The sequence below is a fragment of the Zootoca vivipara genome, chromosome 2 (genome assembly GCF_965207765.1).
Source record: "Zootoca vivipara chromosome 2, rZooViv2.hap1.1, whole genome shotgun sequence".
Classification (NCBI taxonomy): Eukaryota; Metazoa; Chordata; class Lepidosauria; order Squamata; family Lacertidae; genus Zootoca; species Zootoca vivipara.
In genome coordinates, this window is record NC_142584.1 from 108,255,398 (window position 1) to 108,274,882 (window position 19,485).

General features: G+C 44.5%; 1 protein-coding gene across 1 annotated transcript in view; it reads left to right on the forward strand.

Moving 5' to 3' along the window:
• Positions 1 to 10,679, forward strand: part of LOC132591685 (uncharacterized) — a 64,928-nt gene extending 54,249 nt beyond the window's left edge. Inside the window, exon 6 of the mRNA XM_088663452.1 lies at positions 4,464 to 10,679. Coding sequence (XP_088519578.1) covers positions 4,464 to 5,874 — 1,411 coding nt within the window. The 3' untranslated portion in view covers positions 5,875 to 10,679. The remainder of the gene's footprint in view (positions 1 to 4,463) is intronic.
• Positions 10,680 to 19,485: the final 8,806 nt, after the last annotated feature.

Below are 19,485 nucleotides of genomic sequence, written 5' to 3' on the forward strand. Positions count from 1 at the left end.
GAGGGGGAAGAAGGGGAAAGTGTGTCCAACTACTGTATATTCCTGTGTATAAGACTACTTTTTAACCCAGGAAAATCTTCTCAAAAGTCGGGGGTCGTCTTATACGCCCAGTCGTCTTATACACCGGAATATACGGATAAGACTCCCATCATCCCTGGCCATGGGCCATCCTTGCTTTGGCAGGTGGTACTTTGTGTCCAACCACATCTGGAGGGTCAGAGATGCCTCACCTCATCATAGAAGGTTCCTCTAGGGCAGCATTTCTCAACCTTGGATCCTCAGATGTTCTTGGACTGCAACTTCCATAAACACTGACCCCTGGCCTGATGGCTAGGAATGATGGGAATTGTAGTCCCACAACATTTGGGGACCCAAGGTCGAGAAAGGCTGCTCTAGGGCTCAGTGTTGGTGAAACTGGATCTTAAGGGTTCTTGAGAAATTTCCCTGGGATTATGATTGGTATCTAGACCAATCTGTGGTCGTCAACAGGTTTACGTAAGACACCTATCAGCCCATCACCCATTCCCACCACCCTTCTGAGTAATACCCCTCCCACCCTCCCACTATATATAGGGGTCTGGTGACTTCTGTTTCAGTGTATTTTATAAAAGGTTCGTTGATGATTTATTTTTGGTCTTTAAGAATGTCAATAAGATTAATAGTTTTTTTGCATGGTGTCAGGAGATGCACCCCAATATTCAATTTACCACCCATTATCATAGTCAACACATTATCTTTCTGGATACAGTTGTATACCGGGATAACACTAACCAACTGGCAACTAGAACCTATAGAAAGCCTACAGATAGGCTGTCTTATCTGCACTACAAATCATTTCATCCTTTTCATCTTAAATGTAATTTACCATACAGACAATTTTTGAGAATTAAAATAAATTCTACCACTCTGAAGGATTAAAACATAAACTGCAACCAAATGCAGTGGCGTAGCGTGGGTTGTCAGCACCCGGGGCAAGGCAAGTAATTTGCGCCCCCTAACCCGTGGATTTTAGCACTCGAGTCTCTTCCACTAGATTAGTTAAAGAAACCCTTACCCCCTAAGCACATGTATTGTTTGTTATGAAAATACTGATGTAATTAAAGTAAAATGCATCTAAATACAAGTTTATTTTCAAACACTTTATTGAGTGATGAGTGATCATAAACAAAAAAATTTAGAGAAGCAAATCTATACATGCACTGGTAGTCGTTAAAGTACCACAAGACTGTGGCTTTCATGAACCATTTCATCAGCTGCATGGCAAGATGAGATGAGAGGCAGATATTTGCTATTACAAATTCAGGCTGGAAAGACTAGCAATGCAAGATGTATTGTAAGTGTTACTTTGCAGGGCACAACTTCAATTCAAGATCCACATTTTAAAAAAAGTTATCTGAGTGGTCTCTGAATTCCTGCATTGCAGGGGGTTGGACTAGATGTCTTCAGGGTCCCTTCCAACTCTATGATTCTATAGTCGTGCCATCTATGATTCTGTGTCATTGACTGAACCTGGGACTTTCTGTGTACAAAGCATGTGTTCTACCACTGAGTTGTGAACCTCCCCCCTTTTATTTTTAAAATCCTGTTGCATTAATACTGTCACAGCTGTGTAAAGCAGCCTTTGTCAACCTGGTGCCCTCCAAGAGACTTTGAATCAGCACCAACCAGCAAGAGATTTATTGTATTGAAGTATGTATTGAAGGGGGAGAGAGCTGATATTGCAGCTATAGAACAGAAGCAAGCAAAAAAGGAGGGTGAATGAAAGAACAGTGCTCAAGAATGTGAAGGGTAGGTTTATATTGTAGCAGAGCAGAAAGAAGAACTTATTCAAGCTCCAGTTCTGACATGCGAGGAAAGGGGGCAGGGGGGACAAACAAAGTCTGTCTGTCTGTCTGTCTGTCTGTCTCTTTCTCTCTCTCTCTCTGTGTGTGTGTGTGTGTGTGTGTGTGTGGCAAAGGGGGGCAGAGAAAAGAAGGATGCAATGAGGATGGGGGGGATAGAAGAAAAGGAGGACCAGTTTGAGAGGGAAACACCGTGAAGGGGGGGGGGAGCGAGGCGAAAACTGAAAATCCTAAAAGGAATTTGGGGGGAGGAGGAGTGTGGGGATTGGGGAAAGAGAGAGAGAGAAGCATGGGGAAAGGGGTGGAAAGAGAAAATAAAAGAGAAAAGTCACTATCAGGTTTGGATTGGAAAACAGCCTTGCATCCTGTGGAATACACTTCAAATGGTAGATCTTGTTAAAGGAAATCACTTTTTTATCATTCAAACAAAAGGTCAAAACACCCCAACATTTAATTGTTATTTCCTCCGTCCTGTCATCAAAAGGGGGCAGGAAAAAGGACCTTATACATTTTATGAATGAGTAACAGATGGGACTCTAAGACTGAGGAAACCCGTTTTCACAAAGGCGATGGAGAGATCAGATAAGACAATAGGTGTGCATTCCAAACCCGCTGGTGTTACAATGGACTGATCAACGAAAAATAGCCAGCAAGGAGGCTTTACTTTAACAATTAATATAAAATTGAGATTTTAACCGATTCACAAAATTCCAGTGCCAGCTCCCCTCTGCTACACAGAACTCATAAATAAAGCGAACCAAGAGCACTCGACCACCCTCCTACCCCTCTTTCCCCCCTAGGAATGAGACGAGCCCCCACCCCTTACACACCTCTCCCGCTTGTCCTCACCTCTGCCTCCCGAGCAGGAGAGGCGGGAGCAGCAGCAGCAGCAACACCATTTCAGCGGCTCCTCAAAAGCTGCCCTTTCTCGCAGCCGCGCCCACCTCTCTCTTTCCCAGCAAGCGTGTCTCTTTAACCCCATCAGGGCTGGGCTGTCCGTGCCTCTGCCACCCAACTCTTCCAGCCTCGGCAAGTCCACCATTTCGGAGCCGGCAAGTGGGAAGCCCCGATAGGGTTAAAGAGGCTGTGTGAGCCAGGCAAGGGCAGAGAGCTGCGAGTGCGAGCGCGCGCCCACCCCAGATGTTGCGCCCGGTGCGGCTGCCCCCTGGCCCCCCCACGCTACGCCACTGACCAAATGGCGTGTGAATTTGCGAACAGAGGCTATCCTCAACAAATAATAAGAACAGCACAGGCAAGGACGCACAATAGGCCTAGGCCCTAGATATACTGGTACACTCTTTGCAGAACGATCTAAACCTAAATATCGTCTCCTAACTTGATCCTTAGATTTTACCCCATTATCCAACTCAATAGCCAGGATTATTGGAAAACACTGGCACATTTTACAAGAAATCCCAGGTTGTCAAAGTATGCCTCCACACATTGGTTTCCGCAGAACCAAGAATCTGAAAGACATTTTAGTACATGTGGATATGACCAGCGAGAGCCAACCTCAGGCAAGTAAGATCAAAGGTCATTTTAAATGCAGGCATTGTGCCATATGTAGCCTAACCATCAAACAAAAAGAATTTACCATCCCGAACACCAATAAAGTGATTCAACTAGATACATTTACGAACTGTAATTCTCGGGGCGTGGTATATGCCATCCAATGCAAATGCAGCCTATGGTACATAGGGAGCACAATAAGAACGGTAAAGACTAGAATATTAGAGCACAAAAGCCGCATTGCAAACCAAGTGGTAGAGGCACCGCTCACGTCCCATTTTATAGGAGCTAACCATAGAGTCACAGACTTCAGGTGGTTTGTTATCTACAAATATACAGTGGTGCCTCGCTTAACGAATGCCCTGTAAGACCAATTTTTTGCTAGACGAATGGATTTTGCGATCAGAGGTTGCCTCGCAAGACGACGAGGTTTTCTATGGCCGCCGCTTCGTCTTGCGAAGCGTGGCCATAGAAAAATGAACCTCCGACTGCAAAGTCCAACGTGCAGCAAAAAATTGTCAGGGCTTTTTGACGCCTGCCTTCCCCTTGGCAGCTCCCTTTCCTGTGAGAAAACACTTTTTATAGAAAGTAAACCCCACAGTTCAACCGTATTCTAATATAATGCTGCTTCATTAACGTTGATTAAGGGTTAGGAAAGGCTGATGATGCATTACAATTATTTAACATTATTTCATGTGCCTTTCCTAAAAATTTGGAACACATGGGGGACAGGAGATGTATGAGATGTTAAAATAAAAGTAGGTGCTAATTGATGTGTGTAATATCCCTTTGTTCTCTTTCTAGAAAACAATTTCTCTCTCCCCCACCCCCGTCGAAAAAGGACAATGGAGAAGGCAGTCAAAATTATGGTGGGCCTTGTCCAATGGGAATAACAAAGAAATCGTTTAAATACATGGAGTGTGAAAAGAGAGAGGATAAACAATTTGAAAGCATGGAGTGTGGAAAGAGCTTCACTGACAGTGGAAAACTTAAAATTCATCAACAGACTCACACGGGGGAGAAACCATTTCAATGTATGGAGTGTGAAAAGAGCTTCAGTCAGAGTGCACACCTTAGAATTCATCAACGGACTCACACGGGGGAGAAACCATTTAAGTGCATGGAATGTGGAAAGAGCTTCAGTCAGAGTGCACACCTTAGAAATCATCAACGGACTCACACGGGGGAGAAACCATTTAAATGCATGGAATGTGGAAAGAGCTTCTCTGATAGTGGAACACTTAGAATTCATCAACGGAGTCACACGGAGGAGAAACCATTTCAATGCATGGACTGTGGAAAGAGCTTCAGTCAGAGTGGACACCTTAAAATTCATCAACGGACTCACACAGGGGAGAAACCATTTAAGTGCATGGAATGTGGAAAGAGCTTCAGTCAGAGTGGAGACCTTAGAAAACATCACCGGACTCACATGGGGGAGAAACCATTTAAGTGCATGGACTGTGGAAAGAGCTTCAGTGGGAGTGGAAACCTTAGAAAACATCAACGGACTCACACGGGAGAGAAACCATTTAAATGCATGGAATGTGGAAAGTGCTTCAGTGGGAGTGGAAGCCTGAATTTACATCATCAGACTCACATGGGGAAGAAACCATTTAAATGCATGGAATGTGGAAAGAGCTTCACTGATAGTGGAACACTTAGAATTCATCAACAGAGTCACACAGGGGAGAAACCATTTCAATGCATGGACTGTGGAAAGAGCTTCAGTCAGAGTGGACACCTTAAAATTCATCAACGGACTCACACAGGGGAGAAACCATTTAAGTGCATGGAATGTGGAAAGAGCTTCAGTGGGAGTGGAAACCTTAGAAAACATCAACGGACTCACACGGGAGAGAAACCATTTAAATGCATGGAATGTGGAAAGTGCTTCAGTGGGAGTGGAAGCCTGAATTTACATCATCAGACTCACACGGGGAAGAAACCATTTAAATGTATGGAGTGTGGAAAGAGCTTCAGTGGTAGTGGACACCTTAGAAGCCATCAACGGACTCACATGGGGGAGAAACCATTTAAGTGCATGGAATGTGGAAAGAGCTTCAGTGGTAGTGGACACCTTAGAAGCCATCAACGGACTCACACGGGAGAGAAACCATTTCAATGCATCGAGTGTGGAAAGAGCTTCAGTGAGAGTGGACACCTTAGAATTCATCAACGGAGTCACACGGGGGAGAAACCATTTAAGTGCATGGAATGTGGAAAGAGCTTCAGGAGGAGTGGACACCTGAATTTACACCACCAGACTCACACGGGGGAGAAACCATTTCAATGCAACGAGTGTGGAAAGAGCTTCAGTCAGAGTGGACACCTTAGAATTCATCAACGGACTCACACGGGGGAGAAACCATATAAATGCACAGAGTGTGGAAAGAGCTTCAGTCAGAGTGGAACACTTCGATTTCATCAACGTACTCACACGGGGGAGAAACCATATAATTCCAAGGAAGCGGACAGAGGTTCAGTTGAAGTGGAAGTCTTACAAACCATCAAAAGACTCTGAGGGGTAAGAGCTGTAAGAGTGGAAACTCTACAAGCCATCAATTAAAGAAGAGAAATGGTTTAAATAGAAGGATTGTAGATTCTGCTTTGGTTATTATGGAACACTTTTTAGAGTGTAGAATCTGTTTCTCTACGAGTTGACAATTTCTTTCACATCAATAACAGGAAATCAATCTTAAATGCATGCATCGTATGTGAGCTGTTGTTTGTATGTAACATTGTCTACACTTGTTTTTAAAGTAATGAGGGTAACATTTCAGAAAAGTAAGCATAATATAATACTTAATGTAGTGTTAGATAGGGAGGGGAGTGTGTGCGTCTGGAGTGTTGCTTCTGAATGAGGATTGACTGAGAGTGAGATGGTTTTGGTGTTTGGTGGAGGGAGTTGGAAATGTTTGTATGTGGGAATGGAGAGTTGCACAAAGTGGAACTGAGATTGGTGGTGTTGCTTTGGAAGCAGAGTTAGATTAGCATAACTCCCACTGTTATAATTGCAATAATGGAACCATGAAGACACAGAAAGATTGAAAGCACCTACTTATATGCCCAAGGTAACCTTGAAACCCTCATCTGTTGTTTTGATATACTGTATAGATATATTGTGCATAGGTACGTTTTGTGGCAGGAGAAATAAAAGGGATATTTAGTGGCATAACAAGGAAAGGCTCTGTTCCTAGCTGCACGTCTTGCATGAGGAGGGAAGGGGGCACAGGCAAGAAGGGGCCGTACCAGAGCATCTCAAAGCAGTGGGGGGGGGCACAGTGACACAAGTGTGTGTAGAATGCTACCCCCAAAATGACACAAGGGAGAAACAATAATGTGGAAGCAGGCAGGTCCGAAACCAAGAGTGCTAAGGGTCAACTTCTTCCAAATCCACCAGCTGCCCCAAGGCAGGAGCCACCTCTGGGCCCTGAGGGTGGAAAGCCTCCCTCCAGCTTTGCAAGTGGAGATGCTCCTAGGAAATCCTCCTGCCAGCAGACCACAATGCGTATTATTGAAGGGCTTCTGGTTTGCTTCTGATCTGAATGGCGGTGGGGAGAAGATAGTTGTCCCCAGGTAACTGCTCAGTGTCCCAGTAAGGCTGCTTTGGGGGGGGGGAGCACTCCTCTCTGGTTCCTCTCAGGCAGCAAATGTCTTCGCCCCCCCCCCAATGGCTGGCTCCACAACTGCGCTTCAAAGAGGATCTTTCTTTTTTTTTTTTAAATACATTTTATTCCAATTTTCCAAATTCGACAACTTAACAAAACCAATCTTTTATACAAAATCTTATATTCACATCTTTTACCTTGCTCCGCCGAGCTATGACTTCCCCCCCTCCCTTCATGCGGGTTTCTTGTTAATTCCCTTTTTTGCAGTTCCTTTTTTAACATATTGGTCAATTCGTAAGGTTTATTTTAATCCTGCGAGAGTTTTTAATGATCTACAGTTTTTCTCCATATAGTCCACATATTTACTCCAGTCCTTTTGAAACCTTGTCTCCCCCTGGTCACGAATCTTGCATGTCAATCTAGCAAGTTCAGCATAGTCCATCATTTTCATCTGCCACTCCACAATTGTAGGTAATTCCTGTAATTTCCATTTTTGGGCTAACAAAGTCCTAGCCGCGGTTGTTGCATACATAAACAGTGTTTGATCTTCTTTTCTAATCTCTCCTCCTATTATTCCTAACAAAAATGCTTCTGGTTTTTTTGGAAAGGTATATCTAAACATCTTTTTCAATTCGTTATATAAACTTTCCCAAAATCTTTTAACTTTTTCGCATGTCCACCACATATGATAAAATTCACCATCTTTCTCTTTACATTTCCAGCAACTTTTATCACTCATTCTATACATTTTAGCTAATTTAACTGGAGTTAAATACCATCTGTACATCATCTTATATACATTTTCTTTCAAGGCAGTACATGCTGTAAATCTTAAAGTTTGATTCCATAATTTCAACCACGCATCATATTCAATATTATGCCCCAAATCTTTTGCCCATTTAATCATCACTTCTTTTGTCAACTCATCTTTTGTATACCACTCCAACAACAGATCATACATCTTTGCCAAAAGCTTTGTTTTGCCTTCTAGCACTTCTATTTGAAATTTGGATCTTTTATCCTCAAAACCTATTTTTCTATCTTCTTTAAGCACATCATTTATTTGATGGTATTCTATCCATCCTGTTAACACTCCTTTAATGTCCTCAAAAGGTTTTAAACTCCATCCTTTTTCAGTTTTCGTCAAGATTTCCTCATACGTGGCCCGCCTCTTCTCCATATTTACTTTCTTAACTGTTAATACCTCTGCTGGTGAGACCCACCAGGGTGTTTTAGTCTCTAACAGCCTTTTATTTCTTTCCCACACCTCGTACAGAGATCTTCTTATCACATGATTCGTAAACCCGGTATGTGATTTCTTTTTGTCATAACATAAATATGCATGCCATCCAAATCTATTGTTAAAACCTTCCAAATCTAACAAGTCCGTATTCTCTAGAGTTATCCATTCTTTTATCCAACAGATACAGGACGCTTCATAATAAAGTCTCAAGTCTGGCAGGGCGAATCCACCTCTTTCTTTCTTATCTACCAAAATCTTATGTTTTATTCTAGGTTTTCTCCCCTGCCAGACAAATCTTGATAAAATCTTTTGCCACTCTTGGAATTGTCTCGTACCTTTAACCACAGGTATAGTTTGAAATAGGAATAACATCTTAGGTAATACATTCATCTTTATTGTTGCAATTCTTCCTAAGAATGACATTTTCATATTAGTCCATCTTTCCAGGTCTTTCTTTATTTCCTTCCATACTTGTTCGTAATTATCACTGTAAAGATTGATATTCTTTGCTGTCATCCATATTCCCAAATATTTTACCTTTTTAGCCACGTCGAGTCCATGTTTTAACTGTAATTCCTGTTTTTCTTCTTTCGTCATATTCATTGCCATAACCTTGGTTTTTTGTCTATTTAATTTGAATCCTGCCAATTGGCCAAATTTCTCCATTACTTCTATAGCTTCTGCAACACTTTCCTTTGGATTTTCCAATGTTAAAACTAAATCATCTGCGAAGGCTTTCACTTTAAATTGCTTTGCACCTACCTTAATACCTCTAATTGTAGATAGGTCTCTTAATCTGATCAATAATATTTCCAGGACCATGATGAACAATAACGGCGATAAAGGGCAGCCCTGTCTAGTTCCTTTTGTGATTTCAAAATATTCTGTTAGGGTGTTATTAATTATCAATCTTGCCTTTTGCTCTGAATAAATCGCCTCGATCCCATTCACGAATGTATTCTTCCCAACCATTGATTCCAAATTCCTCTTCATGAATTGCCAAGATATATTGTCAAAAGCTTTCTCAGCATCTACAAACATCAAGACAGCTGGTTTATCTATCTTGGTCTCCAGATATTCTATTACATCTATTATGTGTCTTACATTATCCTTTAGCTGTCTACCAGGAAGAAAACCAGCCTGATCCTTATGTATTATTTGATTTAAAACTTCTTTCAATCTCTTGGACATTATATCTGCAAAGAGTTTGTAATCATTATTCAATAATGAGATTGGTCTGTAATTTTTAACTTCTAAGCCATCCGTATCCGGCTTTGGGATCAATGTTATGTATGCCTCTTTCCATGTATTTGGGATCTTTCCCCCCAACAGAATATCATTCATCATTTCCTCTAAAACTGGAACCAACAGTTCATTCAGTACTCAAAGAGGATCTTTCAATGCAAACATTGGGAGGCGTCTCCCAACAGCAACCCTTGTCTACTGTTAACAGAAAATCTGAGGGCTCCCTTGGACAAAACAAGACCCCAACCAAGCATATCAGAGCAAAACAGCAGCCAGTAGGCTTGGCCTTTATTAAAGAAAGTACTGTCGCGACAGGGCCCCACCTGCAACAAGTTGAAGCAAGATGGAGACCCTGAACAAATGGGGTCTTCCCTTTTTATTAGCATCCCACCACCAAGGTACACCCCTAAAGATACACCACTAATATGTCACTAATATGTCATTGATACATCACAAAAAGTAGGGGTCCAGAGGTAGAAATTTGAGTACCTGGCCAGCTGCTCCTGGCCTCTTCTTGCCCCCTCCCTGTTACATTCCACAGGACAAAGAGAAGTTTCACAGTCATTATGAAGGTGATAGCTGTTCTTTGATTAGATCCTGAGTCAATCCAATGTCTCTCAAAGCAAAGAAATGTTGGAATTATGAAAATCCACCACAGTAGTGATTTTATATGAATTTCCATACCTTTCTACTGAATAAAAGGAGACTAAAAGGCGCTGTGAGTTAAACCACAGAGCCTAGGGCTTGCTGATCAGAAGGTCAGCAGTTCGAATCCCTGCGACGGGGTGAGCTCCCGTTGCTCAGTCCCAGCTCCTGACAACCTAGCAGTTCGAAAGCACCTCAAAGTGCAAGTAGATAAATAGGTACTGCTACTGCGGGAAGGTAAACAGCGTTTCCATGTGCTGCTCTGATTCGCCAGAATCGGCTTAATCATGCTGGCCACATGACCTGGAAACTGTACACCGGCTCCCTTAGCCAATAACGTGAAATGAGCACCGCAACCCCAGAGTCTGTCACGACTGGACCTAATGGTCAGGGGTCCCTTTTGTTAGGATTCCGTTCCACCTCAAGAGGAACAGGCATGTAAAGTGTTGCTGTGTGTCACATGATTGTACACTTCCGTTTTGCGCTTATTGTATTTGCTATGCAGTACGCACTTGCTATGCTTATGCTGATGAAGAAAGACACGTTTGGTCTTGCTGAATAAATGCTTGTAAATATGCAAGAGAACGTTTCCGTGTCTCCTCTTGTTGCTGCTGCTGCCAACCACGCTAAACGCTGGAGTGGACTCTGCAGATAACGTGTCCAAGTTCACAGAGAAATTGGACCGATTCCAGTTGGCTACACCGGAGGGAGAAGACACCTGGCAGATGCTAACCGGGGGGCTTGGAGGCCAGGTCTTCAGTGTGTATGCCAACACCTTTACCTTTAAAACTCAACTGGTTATAAAATAGCAACCTTAGATACAATGTAGCAAGCATCGACAGCTGTAGTACCCAAGTGGCCATTGCTAGGGGGTGCTGTTTTGCAACTGCTTCTGATACCCTGCTTCTGATTGGTTGGGAAACCAGGTAACTGTCAGAAATAACTGATAGCTTGCTGATTGGAGATTGCCAGCCCATGGAGAGGATGAGGTCCTGCAGGAAAAAATCCTTCCTGTTATAAATTAAAAAGATCATTGCATTTCAAACTTGCCTTTGAACCAGCTGTCCTCCAAGCAGCTCCCATGTGAAATAAGCGGATATATCTATTTCTATATCTATAATGGCAAGGGATAAAACCTCAACAGGGTGCTAATTAGCTGTGCAAAATTGGAAGTTGCAAGCTCTGAGATCAGGTCTTTGCAGAGCCTGCTTGTCCTGTTTTCACCATGAATGGCTGCTGTTTCGTAAGGGGATCCTGCAATGTGTGATCCTTGACAAACTGCTTTGGGCAGCATTAAGGATGGGTCTCTGTGGGTCGCCCAGTCAGCCTTATAATCAAAATAAATGCCTAGGCATTTAAACTACTTATCTAGCTGAATGGTGTCTCCACTTATCACCCACTTATATGCTCTCCATGTTGTTGTTTAGTCGTGTCCGACTCTTCGTGAGCCCATGGGCCATAGCACTCTCCATATAAGACCATAATTTCTAACTTCTCCAAATTTAGTACAAGTTTGCTACCTTCACAGTAAGGTGGTCGCTCTCAATCCAGTCCCCCGCCCCCCGAAGGTTTCAACTTGGTTTCTTAGTGCAGAGGAGCCTCGGATTTAACTTATTTCCTCTTCCAGAAATGTATGTGAACTCCCCTGGCTGGGTTGCCTGGCAATGAGCCATTCCAGATCAGTCTGCCAAAACTCATGTACAGTTTGGCAAGACCGACTCCAGAGTCATTTATATAGGAGTCTTTAGAATATAATGGGTCAGAGAAACGTTTAGGCAAGGGGTACACAGTGTCAAATCCTAGCTCCCTCAGAAATTCAAGATTGCCCTTGCCCACGCTTGCATTAAAATCACCTGCCGTTAACAAGCCAATGGTGTGGAATTCCAGTTCTAATTCCTCAAGAAATAAAGTGAGTTGGTTCGAGTAGCCCAATAGGGCAAGGAGGAATAAATACATTAAGTATGATTAGGACTAAATCTTAAAAACCCAGTAAGAAATGCCTGGGCAATGTCATCCCATGTCTGGAGGGGACTCACTTTAAATTTAGTCTCCCTTGCACAAATAAAGGTTAATCCCACTTTCTAACGGGCCCATGATGTTCTATTTGTGGGCTAAAAGGGAATATGATTTTTATCCCTCCAAACAGATTTCCTAATGAACCCACCTTTCTTCTAATAATATGATATCAAAAGACTCGATAACACCTTTTATTATTATTATTACTAGCTGGACCTTGCACGCGTTGCTGTGCCTCAGTTTGTTAAATGGAGGGTCAGAGTCCCCCTTCAGACTCCCCTGACCGTCAGAGTCCCCCTGTTTTTTGTGTGTGTTATGTTTAGATAGGGGTATCCCTGTGTCTCCCCCCCCCCACTTTGTATTGACCCATTAGATAGCCCTGTCTCCTATTCTGGTCCCACCCCCACCCCAGGCAGGGAAGGGTTGACCTATCCATGTCTCGTATTAGGTCCCCCCACTATATCTGGGGACGGCCTTACCTATCCCTGTCCCCTATTTGGTCCCCCACAACCCAGGCAGGGAAGGGGTTACGTATCCCTGTCCCCTATTGCGGTCCCCCCCACCCCACCCATGCAAGGACTTACCTATCCCTGCCCCCTATTTCCACCACCCCCACCTCAATCAGGGAAGGACTTACCTATCCATGCCCCCTATTTTGACCCCCACCCCACCCCAACCAGGGAAGGCTTTACTTATCCCTGACCCCTATTTGGGCTCCCCACCGATTGAGGGTAATATGGAGGGGGTGGGGGTTTGGTGGGTGGTGTTGTAGAGCGAGGGTAATATGGAGGTGGTGTGGGGTGTCGAGGTGGGATTTCTGTGTGTGTTGGGGTGTGGGGGTGGATTGGGGAAGGTGGAATGGTAGGAAGTTCTAGAGGGTGGGTGTTGTTTTAGATTGAGGGTAACATGGAGGCGATCTGGGTTTATGAGGTGGGAGTTCTGTGGCGGGCGTAGTGGGGTAAGGTGGAATGTTAGGAAGTAATTGAGGGTGGGTGTTGTTATAGACGCATTGTAATATTGAGGTGGTCAGGTGTCCCGAGGTGTGAGTTACGTGTGTGTGGTGGATTTGAGGGGTAATGGGGAAGGTGGAATTTTAATAAATTTTTGAGGGTGGGCGGTGTTGTAGATGGAGGGGAAGATGGAGGCGGTCAGGTTTTATGAGGTACAAGTTATGTGTGGGGCGGGTGTCGGGTGGGGTAGTGGGGTAAGGTGGCATGGTAAGAAGTTATTGAAGGTGGGTTGTGTTGTAGATTGTTGTTGTAGAGTGAGGTAATAATCTTACCAACTCTGCTTCCAAAGCACCACCACCAGTCTCTCACTAGTCTGTTGAAATACAGTAAAGCGTGAACTCTCACTGAAGCTTGTTCCACACTCCTGTGAGTCTCCTTGTAGATTTTGTGTAGTTCTTCTGGAATTGGTACCAGCTCATGAGAAGTTGTCCACATGAGCTGGAAAGCTCTCTGGCTCTGAAAGTGAGATGAGCACCACATGTCATAGTCGAACTCGGCTGGACTTAACTGTCCAGGGGTCCTTTACCTTCTACCTGTACAGTATATAAACCCTGAATGTCAGGCAACAGCTGACCTGAGCCATGTAGGGGGTGGGGGAAGTGGACCCCCCTTTTCAGGGATCCCTCTGTTGAAGAACTTGGAGGAGTAGCAGATTCCTCGCCAGGAGGGAGAAGCCACGGCAGCCCTCCTCACATTCCTGCCAGCGCCCATAATGGAGAGGGCTCCCAAAAAGGCCACGTCTCTCTCTCATTCGGTGTCAATGTCCTGCTGGGCTTCCCTTCCCCCATGTTGCTTCCATTCCTCCCTCACCCCCCCCCCCATGAACATTCTCCTCCATCCGCCCTTGAGTGGGGCCTCCCAAGACGAGCAGGGAGGGGGGAGAGGGGGCATCTCTATCCAGGCCTTTCTCAAGTCCTTTAAACCTTCCATGGACTCCCTCTCCCCCACCGAAAGATGCGAAAGGCGCACTCGCCGGAAGCCCGGAGCGCCCCACGGATTCCTGCCGGGGGATCTGACGTGAGGGGGGCCAGACCTGCCTGTGTTCGCCTGGGAAATGGAAGCAGAACTGGCGCCGCTACCTGACCTGCATTGCAGGATCCTGGTGCGAGTCAGGAGGGGGTCTCACCCTCACAGCGGGAAGCCGAATGAGGGGTACAATGAGGGGTACATCTGCCACTGAGCTGCGCCCCTCCCCCCTTATGAGCAAAGCCCAAGTTCAAACATCAGCCCCTATTTTTAAAAGGCACCCGTAATGATGACACTGGACTACCCAGGGCCGGCTCTAGGGCAAGGCTCGGTGGCGCAATGCACCGGGGTGCCAGGGGCCCCGGGCCGCTACGCTCGCGGCAGTTGCACGGCGCCCACCCGCCAGCCGCAGCCTCACGGCGCCTAGCACAGTGTACAGGCGCGCTGTGCCTAGTAGAGTGCATAGGCGCGCTGTGCGCCTGCGCCTGGTAGAGCGCACAGGCGCGCTGTGCGCCTGCGCCAGCCAGCCAGCAGCCCTGGCGCCCGCCCGCCAGCTGCAGCCTTGTGGCGCCCCTGTGCGCATGCGCCTGGCACAGTGCATAGGCGCGCTGTGCCCCTGCACCTGCCAGCCATCAGCCCGGCGCCCGCTCGCCAGCTGCAGCCTTGTGGCGCCCCTCTGCGTGTGCGCCCGGCACAGTGCATAGGCGTGCTGTGCACCTGCGCCAGCCAGCCAGCAGCCCGGCGCCCGCCAGACAGCCACAGTACGTGTGTACCCGGCAGAGTCCACAGGCGCGCTGTGCCCATGTGCCCGCCTGCCAGACAGCAGTCCGGCGGTCTCTGATGTTCTGTGCACTGTGATCCTGCAGATAAAATTAACCCAACCGCCTAATGACCCCACCCTCCCCTCTTCCCCTGAGAACTCTTAATGAATCAAAATTAATTCCTCAGATTATTTGCCCAAGGAAGAGGAGAGGGTGAAGGAAGGCACCCAGAGGACCAGAAATGCAGGCGACTCCAAAGCTAAGCTGGAATCAGATAAGTTTTCTCTTAATAGTGCATTTAGTGATTCTGTTCTGCTGTTTTGTGTGTTGAATCCCTGAGCAAAAACTAAAACCTCCCAACCTGCCATTTTGGGGTAGGCTGGGAAAACTGGTGGCCTTCCAGTTGTTGCTGACTACACATCCCATCAGCCAGCGTAGCAGCTGCAGTCCATCAACAGATGGCAATGCCTATTAGGGTGGGTCATAAAAAACTTTTTTTGGAAAATGTTTCCTCCCTTGATCTTATATCAGGCGTATGGTATAAACATAGTCTAATTTCAAATTTGGGACAAATCGGTTAATATTTAGACCCTGCTCCTACAGATTGAAATTTTGCCTCACTACGAGTGATGAAAACATAGGGATTTGACTCATTTATTCTCAGTATGTTAAATTGTGAACTAATAAACTTAAATTTTAGGTTTTATCTAGAGCAATAATAGTTGCATACTATTATTTTCTGCAATATTATTTATTTAAGATAAAACATGTTGATAATTTACATGAAAAACCAATGTTTTTGAACAAATTATATGGAACAATTAAGCAAACGGTGTACTAAACAAGTAAACATAAACAATAAACAATAAAACACCACTCATATTATGTGTTGCATCAAAACATCACATTATACTTAATACTTAAGTATAAATTGTACTAAATGCTTACATTTTGTGTAATTAATAAAATTTTGCCTTATGCAATATTATACATTGTACATTTACACCATATTATATCATGCTAAAAATATGCTTTTATGCCTTACACTAAACGTCTATTTTGGTGCAAAGTCCTTATTTGTCTCTTGTTTTGGGAATTTAGAGCGATTGTTCATTGTTGTTTTGATGGTAGCATCACGTGTTTTCTCTCCAATAACTATCCTAGATGCTCTAGTAACCTCCTTCACTGCACGTTCAACCATTTGCAAATGGCACTTGAATTTTGGAATTGTTAATGAAGTGGTCACAATATTTAACAGTTCATTGTTTGTCATGTTCCTGATGGTTGGTGGCTCATATGTGTCAGTTTCCGACCATTTTATCATTTGTTCCATACAGCCGGCAGATACGACAGGCACTAGTGAGCCACCTGCTATGGCTGCATGGGCCAATTCTGAGCAGCTGTAAGTCACTGCTGAATTCTACAGAGATGAGTGCAGATGTAACTTGCCACAAATACTTTTTGTCAGTAGATAGATTTTTCCAAACTACTTATGGCATTTCTGGGATTGAAACTGATTGTGCAAAGCATTTATATTCAACAACTGGCAAATCGGTGACACTGGGCAGTAATTTCCCAATATGCCATGAAAAGGTGTTAGCCCCAGATGTGGGTCCATCTAGTTCAATGAAGAGATGTTGTAGAGGCAGTTCATTGGCAGGAAGGAGGCAAATATTCCATTGCAATGGCCGGCCAATGTCTATTTCAATAAGATGCTTAATTCCTCCCAGGGCACCTATGTTTGTGTTTGTCCCATCACAAGCAACTGCTGCAAGTTGACTCATACTAGGTCTTTTTCTCTGAGAAATGAGTTAAGAGAATTTGCAATAGATTTCACCTTGCTATCAACCGGTGTAACATGACCACCAATGTAATTTCCATCAGGCAATGAAACAATTGAAATATGCTCCTCTGTTAAATTTTATTAATTACACAAAATGTAAGCATTTAGTACAATTTATACTTAAGTAATTAAGTATAATGTGATGTTTTGATGCAACACATAATATGAGTGGTGTTTTATTGTTTATTGTTTATGTTTACTTGTTTAGTACACCGTTTGCTTAATTGTTCCATATAATTTGTTCAAAAACATTGGTTTTTTCATGTAAATTATCAACATGTTTCATCTTAAATAAATAAATATTGCATAAAATAATAGTATGCAACTATTATTGCTCTACATAAAATCTAAAATTTATGTTTATTAGTTCACAATTTAACATACTGAGAGTAAATGAGTCAAATTCCTATGTTTTCATCACTCGTAGTGAGGCAAAATTTCAATCTGTAGGAGCAGGGTCTAAATATTAACCGATTTGTCCCAAATTTGAAATTAGTCTATGTTTATACCATACGCCTGATATAAGATCAAGGGAGGAAACATTTTCCAAAAAAAGTTTTTTATGACCCACCCTGATGCCTATATTTTGGAACTCCCTGCCTCTTGACAGCAGGTGGTCACCTTCCCTGTACTCTCTTCGCTGGTCACCCAAAACATTTTATCCTGTCCAGATGTTTAGAGAGCTGGTGCAAGTTTTGCTCTGCTTTCAGCCGGTTGCTATTTTAGCTGCTTGAGGTCTTACATTATTCTTGTTAATTCTTCTTGGAAACAATGCCTTATGAGGAACGGCTTAGGGAGATGGGTATGTTTAGCCTGGAGAAGAGAAGGTTAAGGGGTGATATGATAGCCATGTTCAAATATATAAAAGGATGTCATATAGAGGAGTGTGAAAGGTTGTTTTCTGCTGCTCCAGAGAATCGGACACGGAGCAATGGATTCAAACTACAAGAAAGAAGATTCCACCTAAACATTAGGAAGAACTTCCTGACAGTAAGAGCTGTTCGGCAGTGGAATTTGCTGCCAAGAAGTGTGGTGGAGTCTCCTTCTTTGGAGGTATTTAAGCGGAGGCTTGACAGGCATATGTCAAGAATGCTTTGATGGTGTTTCCTGCTTGGCAGGGGGTTGCGACTGGGCTCTGACTCCCAGCATTGCCCCCGATCCTGGAGGGTGCTGGCTGCAGGGGCTGATGGGAGCTGGAGCCCAGCGACACCTGCAAGGGTGGCCCTGGGTGCTCACCATCCCTCGCTCAGGTGGGCCTCCTACGTTTCTGACCCAGCAAGGCAGCAGCCTACAGCAATGTTGCAGGTCTTTTGGGGGGACGGAGAGCCTTGGCTGTTGTGCTATGCAAAGAAATGGGCTTGGTTTGAACTTAAGAAGAGCTTGCTGGACCAGGCCAGCGTCCTTCTCTCACAGAGGCCAACCAGATGTTAGTGAGATGCCCACAAACAGGATCCAAACACAAGAGCCCTCTCCCTTCCTGCAGTTTTCCGCAACTGGTCTTCGGAAGCATTGCCCCTTCCGACTGTGGAGGCAGAGCAGACCCAAGGTTACCAGTAGCCACTGAGAAGCCTTACCCTCCACAAATCTGCCCACTGCTCTTCTAAAGCTGTCCGAGTTGGTGGCCGCTTCTGCCTCCAGTAGGAAGGAATTCCACAGTTTACCTATGTCTTGGCGCCTCCCTTGGGAAGCAGCAGTTGTGTGTCCTTCCCGGGGCCCGAGTGGCATTCAAAGGTTCAGCAATTTGTTGCTTTCTCAGTAAACAGTTTATTGCCTTTGTAATTACTGTGATTAAGCGCCTACCCGGCGGTGGCAGGCTGCTTTTTCTGGTGTGGCAAGCGAGTTCCCTGCCACAACGAAGGGTGGGTTGCTTTCTGCCCCCCCCCCCCATTCCACTGCCTCCTACTTTTTCCCAGATCCTGGCATGCCCTCCTGGTGGTTGTGTTATTGTGGGTGAGGAGTTGTTTAAGATTGGGTGGCTGTCTGTAGGCAATGAAAGGTCTTCCTCCCAGAGCTTGAAAAAGAGAGCTGTCATTGTCTAGGAGAGGTTTTTACTGTTTTAACTTGGGAGCTGTATGTGATTACTAGTGTTCTGTTATTTTCTTTTTTGGGTACCAAGTTCTCGCTGGGTATCAGTCTGGCTCTGTTGATCTGTTGTTTAACTTCATCAGGTGGATATTTTAGTTCTAAAAAGGTTTGCTGTAGATCTCTTGGGTGACAGTCTCTGTCTGTAGAGTTGGAACAGATGCGGTTGTAACGTAGGGCCTGGCTATATACAATGGATTGTTTGGTATGTTTGGGATGGTAGCTAGAAGCATGTAGATATGTTTGTCGGTCAGTTGGTTTTCGGTATAAGGTGGTTGGTGTCTATACACCCATCCTGTATTTTTACAGTAGTGTCCCAAAAACGTATTTCTTGCATAGATTGGTTCATTTGTTAGGTTGATTGTGGGGTGAAAGTCATTGAATGTCTGGTGGAAGGTTTCCAGGGTCTGTTGACCATGTGTCCAGATAATAAAAATATTGTCAATGTATCGCAGGTACAAGAGAGGTTTGAGTGGGTGGGAGTTTAGGAAACGTTCTAAATCTGCCATGAAGATGTTGGCATACTGTGGGACCATGTGGGTGCCCATGGCTATGCCGCTGATCTGGAGGAACAGGTCCTCACCAAATTTGAAGTGGTTGTGGGTAAGGACAAAATGGCAGAGTTTGGTAGCAAAGTCCTCTGTGATTTTATCTGAAATGGTGTTCCTTATGGCTTATAAACCATGTGTAAATCGCAGGCTTGTATGTGTGGA